Here is a 9,616-nt window from a genome sequence, read left to right on the forward strand (position 1 = left end):
TATGATGATGTGTTTAGTATTTCTGTTTGTTTAATTACTTGTTAATTACAAACTGTTTATAAAAAACACACACAATTCACTAACTCTCAAATCCCACAATTGGTATCAGAGCAAGGTTACACTGAATTGACTTAAACGTTGATCTAGAAGATAAACCAACTCATATTGATAACTGATAGAGTGATCAAAACTTGAGAAGAATTAGACCAATAAGAACATTGAATTGTTCTGATACTTTGTTTTCTAGAATAATTCTAAATAGAGTTCAGAGATATGTCAATCACTCATGATCCTCACAATACCAGATCAGCAAACAAACCTCCGATACTCGTTCGCCATGAATTCAAAATCTGGCAATGAAGGATGTGTCACCACTTATCCCAACAGAATATTGGTTGCTGGAGATATGTGGTTTTGGTCCGTATGTTCCCTATATACTGAGTGCTGAACAACCAAATGTTAGTGTTCCTAAGAACCTCACTGACTATTCCGAGCAGGATTTCCAAAATTAAGCTCGATACTAAGGCATTCAAGATACTGGCCATGGCCTTACCCAGTGATATCTATGCTGGATTTCTCCATTGTGAGAACGCCAAAGAATTGTGGGATGCTTTGAAGGAGCAATTTGGTGGCACAAATGAAGTGCAGGAGAAATTGAGAGAAATTTTGAATCAACAATAAGAAACATTCACCCATGTCAAGGGAGAATCTCTGACTCAACAATTTGAGCGATTTAATTGCTTAATTAGTGAGCTAAGGCTTGCTGATAGATATTTACAAATACTTCTCTGAGTCACATATTTTGAGATCTCTTCCTGACTCTGACACAACTTCATGGCAAACTCATCGCATTTGAGAGAGAAATTGATCAAAAACCAAAAGTTAATGTCAGTTGGAAAGGTTGCTGGTGATTATCCTTTTGGAAATACAGCTTTATTAAGTCATGATGAATCTTCATCAACCACTAGTCTAAAACCTGCAAACTCTACGGTTCAACATTTTCTTAGAAATTGATTCGAATTTTTCACACAAACCGATCACATTCAATGTTAAGAAGCTCAATATCACTATCCTATGGCTGAATCAAGAACCTGTTACTCTACTGCCACTTGGATAAGATCGTTTAAGAACACGAAATAATACGTGAATCACTATGTGCGAAATCCATAATGAACACAAAGAGATGTAATTATACAACACACAATGTTAATAAATCGATTTGGATTGAATTTGACTCTACTTCGTGTGTACAATTTGAAATAACCGTTAATATGAAACACTATGTGCTGGTTTATATAGGCCCGGGCCTCTGCGCTATGAGTCTTGACGTAGAGGCTTCTACACTCAAGCCTCATAGCGTATAGACATTCCCTTTTGTGCTAGGTCAACCAAAACACATTCTAAACTTGTTTAAGCACATTCTAAGTATTACAGACACATTACATGCACTGTAACATACCCAAAACATGATCAAGACGCTTTTTAAGCTATTATCATTGAATATGCTCTAACACACACACACACACACATAGATATACATAGATTCATGTCAAAGAGTGTCAACAAATTTAAGCTCTTGTTTGGATTCTTGTAAAAGTGCTATAACCGCTAATGCACGTGGGAGAATATTAATGGCGAGGAGCTTTAGATGATGTTATCATAAAGGATTTGGTCATTACTGAAAAACATCATATAAATTCTGATGACGTTATCATAGAAGATTTTGTCCTTATACATAACATCATATAGATTCGAATGACGTTATTATATAGGATATATCATAGTTTCAAAACTATAATAGTTAGAACCCATAAATCCATAATTTCTCTCAAGATTTTACTAATATTGGCAAATTTGTTATTTATCTGGGGTGCAAACGAGCCAAGCCAAGCCCGAACTCGACTAGGCTTGAGCTCAAGCTCGTTCAACTTATGAAAGATCGAGCTCGGCTCGTTTATCATATTTAATTAAGTTGTATAAATTATAATTGTTATCATTTTTGTAAGTTTATATACACACACATATTAGTTATTATTATTCAGATGATATAAATCTAGTTATTTTTCATATCTTTAAAATTATATATATATATATATTTAATATATTAATATAAAATTATATAAATAACGGGCTCGCTTATGCTCACGAGCCGTCTCACATTTGATAAATGAAACTTGCACTCGGCCTCAAACTCGAGCTCGTCTACAACTTACTGTGAACTATTGATTTCATTTTTCTTTAGTTGTAATCCATGTTGATGCCTCAGTTATCAAATCTCCATTAATATCGTTTATTTTAATACACCAAATAAACTATTTTTTTTCAATTTTATAAAATAGATCATTTTGTTATTTCTTATATATATATCGCATCAATGTAAAATATCTACAGAAATGGTTATTTACAATTTACATTTATACATTGATCTCCTGTATCAAAACAATAAATATTTTTAAATCACTTTCCAAATCTAACAATATTCCCCAAATATCACACTTATTTAAAAATGAATAAACCCTTTCACACGACCTCACTATCCCCAATTTATAAAAACAGAAAAAAAAAGAGTCTAAAGCTGAAGCTGCTTTTCTATTTTTAACAAATATATTTCAGAATTGAAAATTTGTTTTTTTATATTTCAAGAATCTCACACTCCTCTTTGCTACCAGAAGCTCCATTGTTCTTCGTCATTTCGTCACGATTTCATCATCTGTAAGCCGTTAATTTCACCTATTTCCTCTTTGATTTCATTTACACACACTATCACGTGTTTCCGATGTTTGATTCTTCCAAAAAAACCCTAGAAATCGGTACGAGTTGCGTTTATATCGTTTAATTTTAGATTATATCTGTTTTTAGGGTTAAGATCTGTAAAATATGCTGTTGTATGTTGTTGTTAGGGTTTATCGACGATTCGATGCTATTAGAAGTCAGAAATTATGTACTTGTTGATATGTTATTGTTAGGGTTTATTGATTGATGTAGTATTTGTTTTTATTTTAATTTGTTATTGATAATCCGTACGCAGGTGAAATTTGTTAATCTGTTAGTGGTTTAGTTACCAAAGGATATATAGATCTACTACCAGTGTGGATTTTGGTTGTAGTTAGGGTTTTGTTTAGTGGGATGGTAGGGAAAGAGGATGAGTGTGGTGGAGATGGTGGTAACTGTGACGGTGGTGGTGGCGGTGGGAGTGATGGTTCGCGGTTGAATAATTTGATTTCTGGTAATAGGAAGATGTATTGGCGGTCAGCTTCGTGGTCTTCGTCTCATGTGTCATTGCCACCGCTTGTTCCTGATGGTGTGAAAGACGGTGGAGATGTTGATGGTAGTAATGGTGGTTTGAGTCGAAGGCGTCCGGCTCCGTTGACTCCTAGATCGAATAGTAAAGGCCGGTCGTGTTTGCCGCCGTTAGCGATTGCTAGAAGAAGCTTGGATGAGTGGCCGAGAGCTGGTTCGGATGATATTGGTGAGTGGCCAATTCCGAGCACGCCTAGTGGAAGAGATATGAACAGTAACGGTGAAAGGCTAAAGCTCGATTTGTCATCGATTCAAAGAATTCCGGAGAGAAATCCAGGTCTTGTTAGAAGAGATAAGATTGCGTTTTTCGATAAAGAGTGTTCGAAAGTTGCTGAACATATCTTTCTCGGTGGTGATGCAGTTGCAAAAGATAAAGAAATACTTAAACAACATAAAATCACTCATATTCTTAACTGTGTAGGTTTTGTCTGCCCTGAATATTTCAAAGGAAATTTTGTTTATCGAACTTTATGGTTACAAGATAGCCCTTCAGAAGATATCACAAGTATACTATATGATGTTTTTGATTACTTTGAAGATGTTAGAGATCAAGGTGGAAAAGTCTTTGTACATTGTTGTCAAGGGGTATCTCGGTCAACTTCATTGGTAATTGCTTATCGTATGTGGAGAGAAGGTCAAAGCTTCGATGATGCTTTTCAATACGTAAAAGCAGCCCGAGAAATCGCTGATCCTAATATGGGATTTGCATGTCAATTGTTACAATGCCAAAAAAGGGTTCATGCATTTCCTTTAAGTCCGAGTTCATTACTTAGATTATATAGAATCGCACCTCACTCTTCATACGACCCGTTACATCTTGTTCCCAAAATGTTAAACGTTCCTTCTCCAGGTGCTCTTGATTCTAGAGGTGCGTTCATTTTGCATATACCTTCAACAATCTTCATATGGGTCGGTAAGAAATGTGAATCTTTAATGGAACGAGATGCAAGAGGTGCTGTTTGTCAGATTGTTCGCTATGAAAAAGTTCAGGGGCCGATTGTTGTAGTGAAAGAAGGGGAAGAACCATCATACTTTTGGGATGCGTTTTCTAGTCTTTTACCTTTAATGGATAAATCCGGTAATGTAATGGATATTGGTAAGTTTTCTAAGGTCAACCCAGGTGAGAGAATAGTTGACTCGTACAGCGTTGATTACGAGATTATTCAAAAAGCAATTGTTGGCGGGTTTGTGCCCGCGTTTGCATCATCTGAAACCGATCAAGAAACTCATCTTCCCGCTAGAGAAAACAGTTGGAGCGTATTGAGACGGAAATTCGCATCGGGTAATATGAAGGAATTTGTCTTAGCTTCTAAATCTGCTCCATCTAGAGTCTATCCCGATTCAGTGCTTTTAAGTTCAGAGAATCATACTAATTTTTCATCTAAACCATCGTTGTCATCATCGTCATCATTGTCACCATCATTTTCATCGGCTTCTTCTCCCGATTCTATATCGTCCGATTCAACGATTAGCTCCAAATGTTATTCAGATTCTCCCGTTGCATCTCCGTCAGTATCGTCACACACTCACGCTTTATCTTCAACCATATCCACTCTGTCGAATTTGTCACTTGTTCCAACTAAACTCTCTCCTCACTCCATATCTAAAAGCTCTGAGTTTATCGATGTAAATTTCGCCTCAACAAACTCATGTTCACAGTCGGTCTTATCACCGTCAAAAAGGTCTTCACTTTCCATTGCTGAACGCAGAGGTGGCACTCCTAAATGTCTTAAACTACCAATGCTGAGTGATGACTCACAGGGTCAAGATGCTTGCATCGTCATTGAACCTAATAACGACATTGTATTAGAACTGAAAGAAACGGGACTGAATCAAGAACCCGTGAAGCGAGAAATTGTGGTACTTGAGTGGCCTACTTTGGATAAGATTATGGGATTATGTAGTGGAGGTATGGATTCCAGTCGAATGTTCGTTTTTGTTGTTGCTAATTCAGGTTCGGAAAAAGATGGAGATTCTGTCGTGTATATATGGGTGGGAAAAGCGTTCAGGCATGATAGCTGGGATCTTGTTGATACAAACAAAAGAGTTGCCGATTTACCGGATTTTTTCATGAAGGAAGCTATTAAGAAGGTTCTCTCAGAAGCGGGATTGTCAAAGGACACTCACATTAAGGTACGATGAATTGATTTTTAGTAGTTGTCATCTTACTTTCTTATCAAGGTCTCACTGTTCTCTTTATTTATTTCTATGGTGACATTTGAATTTACATGCAAGTAAACAAGGTTTTTTTGACAATTGATGAAATGTCTAAATTACCCTTTCTCAACATAAACTGGAGTAATCTTGTAGACCAAAATGGAAAACTCGTTTTTATTGGCATCTTGTGGTAATGAAAATGAGTAGATAAGCTGTCCAAAAATTAACAATTTTTACCCGCTAGTGTTGTTGTATGATTCATTTGTAAAAGCGAATTCTGTTTAGCTGACCCATTTGTTGCATAAACTATAGTCTATACTCTCATAAATACGATTGCAGAGCAGCATGTGTTTAATACGTAATGCTCGCAAATCACAACACAAAATTTTATAATCATCTGTTCTTGAGGTCTATATAGCAGTGAGTCCTTGAATGGTTTGTTTATTAATGAACAAAAAATGTTTTCTAATATCTAATAAATTTTGTTACTCCATATTCCTTAAAGGTTACCTCTTCCTTTACGTGTCGTTATGTCTGGTAGATATGTTATATTAATTTGAGTTAACTGCCATTTTCGTCCCTGTGGACTTGTGGTTTGGTGGAAAATGCCACTTCAGTCCAAAAAAAAAAAAATTTGCGCTAGTTCCGTCCTCAACGTTTTTGAAACGTGCCACTTCAGTCCAAAAAGATAACGCGCCGTTAAAAACGTTTAGGATGGAACTGGCGCAAGGCGTTATCTTTTTGGACTGAAGTGGCACGTTTCAAAAATGTTGAGGACGGAACTGGCGCTAATTTTTTTTGGACTGAAGTGGCATTTTCCACAAAACCACAGGGACGAAAATGGCAGCTAACTCTATTAATTTTTTCTTCTACTTAACTATCTCTTAGATCACAGTTTTTTTCTCATCTCAAGAACATTTGTAGTTTGCAGTGAAAAGTCGATAAATCAATTTTCTTTAACTTTCTGCTTCATCATAGCCCAGCTGCCTTGTTGTCAGTTTATGTGATAACTTCTGAAATTTTCTTTTTCAATCAAATAAAAAAACGAGCAGGTTGTGAAGCAAGATGAAGAACCTTCAGAATTCGTTGCAATTCTGAATTCTTTGTAGCTCCCCGGTGTAGCTATCAGATGTGGTGCAGCATTCCCTAACTCCCCTGTTTCTGATTTCTGTTGTTCTGACAACGTTTCAGTGAAAGATGCTGGAAGAAATGGTGAGGTAATGTAGCAATTCCTTGTTATTACTTTAAAAAATAGGTCTTATTTATGTCCTTGCATTGAATTTCATGGTCAATTATTCTGCAACTATTTACTTTACCCAGCCCAAGTAGAGGTTGCATTTGTGTCCTATTAAGTTACAAGTGGTGGATTTGGGTATGTTGTTGTCTCAAACGAGTTATATAAGAAAAGTTATCTTAATATAAGTTTTGAAAGTCTCCCAAAGAGTATTTATAATGCAGAAACCTTCTAAATCATTTTATTACAATATAGATTACTGATATAAGTTTTGGAGTAAATTACAAAAAATGTCCTTTATCTTTATACCCAATTTCAACGCATGTCCTTTGCCTTTAAAATTGACGAGTTCTGTACTTAATGTTTCAAAATCTTGTCATTTATCTTTATACCCAATTTCAACGCATGTCCTTTGCCTTTGAAATTGACGAGTTCTGTACTTAATGTTTCAAAATCTTGTACAGTTGTCCTTTGGCCCTAACCCAGTTAATTTTTATCTTTAAAACAAATTACACAAGGGTAGTCTAGTCTTTTTACCCATTTTATTAAATTATTTTACATAAATGGGTAAAAAGACAAAGACTCTTGGGTGACTAGATTTAACGAGAAAAATTAACTGGGTTAGGGCCAAAGGATGTAACGTGCAAGATTTGAAAACATAAAGTACGAATCCCATCAATTTTAAAGGCAAACGACAGCGAATGACATTCGGTATTGGGTATACTAATAATTTATAGAAATAGTCTAGAAATTGTTTCGGGACAACCTAGCTTGACCGATTCCAACCTCTACTTTTTAGGACCAAATCTGTTATTCTGTTGAACGTTCTACCTGTTTCTAGTTTAGCTAATTTTGTTTCTTTGACCCGTTTGAGCCAAAAACCTATTTATAAGTAATATAAATTTCTTTGACCCGACATAGCCGACAATTTAATTCTAAAAATTTTCTTTTCAACATGTCTTAAAGGTTTAAAATTTGAATTATCTAGATGTATATGTTTTTTTTTCCTTTTGCAGAATGTATCAAGGATTCAGTTGCAAACTCGCAAAGCATTTTAGACGCGTGTGTGGCACCTCTTGTCTTCTAACCTTTTAGACACATTGGCTGTATATTTCTTTGTTTTAACAGTTTCGTATAACCCTTAATTTATGGAATAGATTCACTCAAATATCAGTTTAAATATCAACTATTATACATTCTGATGCTTGCTTGCCTTGTGGAATGCTTGTGTGCATGGCTTAACTTGTTAATTTAGGGTCAAAATGTTTGATAACTGAAGAATAAAGATGAATTTATTTATCAACCGATCAGTTTATGTGATACATTGTTGATTATAAAATTATACATAGCATGAACCACACGCCTCCTTGGGCGCGGTCTCTGTTCCCTACTCCATATTTATCAACATGGTCGTCGGAGTCTTTAAATAATCTCAACATGGTCGTTGGAGTCTTCGAGGAATACACGAGTCAATACATGTTTGCATACTAGTGAGGCCTTGAGTAGCTTCAAAGCCTGCAACACATCTTAATATAGTACAATCACTTCTGTAGATAAGGATGACCAAAAAAAATCAAACTTGATGGGATACTTGGAACCCCAAACATTTAAACATTTTGGATGAGTAGGGAGATGGGTATTCTGGTATGAGATTGAGATATGCAATTAATTTTAATTTTTTAGCCGGTTTGGGACGAGTATGTGATTAGGCCATACATGTTTGATTACCCAAATCTATTTATCTTAATATATTATTATATATAATAATCTTAAAAAATAATATATATATATTGAAGTTATAAATTTGAATATATTAAAGTTACTTTATTGTTATAAGTGTATTTGGTAATATTTTTTTTGCTTTACATCATTGGTTAAGTAGAATAGAAATAGAAGCTTTCAAGTTGGTTTCTGAGGCTACTTAAGACGTGGTTTTGCGTAATGGGCATCCCCATGGGTAATATTTTTTTAAACGACAATTTCTTTTAGTCCCTGTTGTCTGTGAGACTTGAATCCAAGACCTTCTCCTTCCAAATCCAGGTGTTTAAAGGCTTTGCCTTTGCTAATGTATCACCTGTGGGTAATATTTAACCACATAAGATCATAAATGGGTACCCGATATCCGTAACACACACGTGAACCCGATGAGCAAAGTAATAGGGTTTTATAATTGGGGTTGAGATTCTGATTAACAAAACCCAAGGAACTAGGAACAGAGGAAGTTAAACATCAGAAATCATACCTCTTCCATTCCGAAGTTAACTTCCTTTTCTTCAAGCACACTAACATCTTTGATACTCTAACTTGTTGAGCAAAGTTATAGTAGAGATGGTGGACATGGGTTTTACAACCAGATCATCCATAACCATATAAGTCACCACACCTTTCACAAAACCAACTTCCTCAACAGCCACATTTGCCGGCTCCATAGAGACATAGGCCACCTCACTTGACATAACACTTCGACATGTAGGACACCCAACCTTTGGGTCATCCGTGACATATTTACATTGACGGATACACCTATAAAATTTCCTGTCGTTTGTCGTGGGATCTTTTGGAATTGAAAGCAGATCTTGACCGGGAACATTAGTTGATGATTTCGGGCTCAAAACCGTATCTTTGGACTTGTTTTGTAGTATATACATGTCGTTTAGATTCTCGATGCTCTGATAAAGGTCCCCTAGGCTTCCCGACAAGGGCTCTTTTGCAAAGAGTTTTGTGATTGCACCGATTGGTAATGTGAGTACGTAAAAAAGGAAGTCAACAAAGTCTTTGTTGACTTCAGCAAACATGATTTTGTGATCGCGTTTGTTGACCAAAAGCTTTAAGGTTATCATGGAATTTGTCATTTTAAAGGTGTCGTCGGTTTAGTGAGTGTTGTTGGTTTGTATACACAATCGGCTTTTAGACCACTGGGATACG

The 9,616-nt window shown here is 35.8% G+C and overlaps 2 protein-coding genes across 3 annotated transcripts; one reads left to right on the plus strand and one right to left on the minus strand.

Moving 5' to 3' along the window:
- The first annotated feature begins 2,546 nt into the window (after positions 1-2,546).
- Positions 2,547-7,895, plus strand: LOC110872540 (protein-tyrosine-phosphatase MKP1). Of its 2 annotated transcripts, none has more exons than XM_022121350.2 (4): positions 2,547-2,712; positions 3,029-5,433; positions 6,510-6,674; positions 7,708-7,895. In XM_022121350.2, exons 2-3 carry the CDS (start codon positions 3,127-3,129, stop codon positions 6,564-6,566), a joined length of 2,364 nt encoding a protein of 787 aa, XP_021977042.1. In that variant the 5' UTR covers positions 2,547-2,712; positions 3,029-3,126; the 3' UTR covers positions 6,567-6,674; positions 7,708-7,895. The 2 variants fall into 2 exon arrangements, with proteins under 2 accessions (XP_021977042.1, XP_021977043.1); XM_022121351.2 differs by having other exon boundaries at positions 6,510-6,669.
- Positions 7,896-8,973: 1,078 nt separating this feature from the next.
- Positions 8,974-9,543, minus strand: LOC110869815. Its single transcript, XM_022119032.1, has one exon. It carries the CDS (start codon positions 9,541-9,543, stop codon positions 8,974-8,976), a length of 570 nt encoding a protein of 189 aa, XP_021974724.1.
- Positions 9,544-9,616: the final 73 nt, after the last annotated feature.

Source organism: Helianthus annuus, chromosome 8 (assembly GCF_002127325.2).
Source record: "Helianthus annuus cultivar XRQ/B chromosome 8, HanXRQr2.0-SUNRISE, whole genome shotgun sequence".
In the NCBI taxonomy this organism is placed as follows: domain Eukaryota; kingdom Viridiplantae; phylum Streptophyta; class Magnoliopsida; order Asterales; family Asteraceae; genus Helianthus; species Helianthus annuus.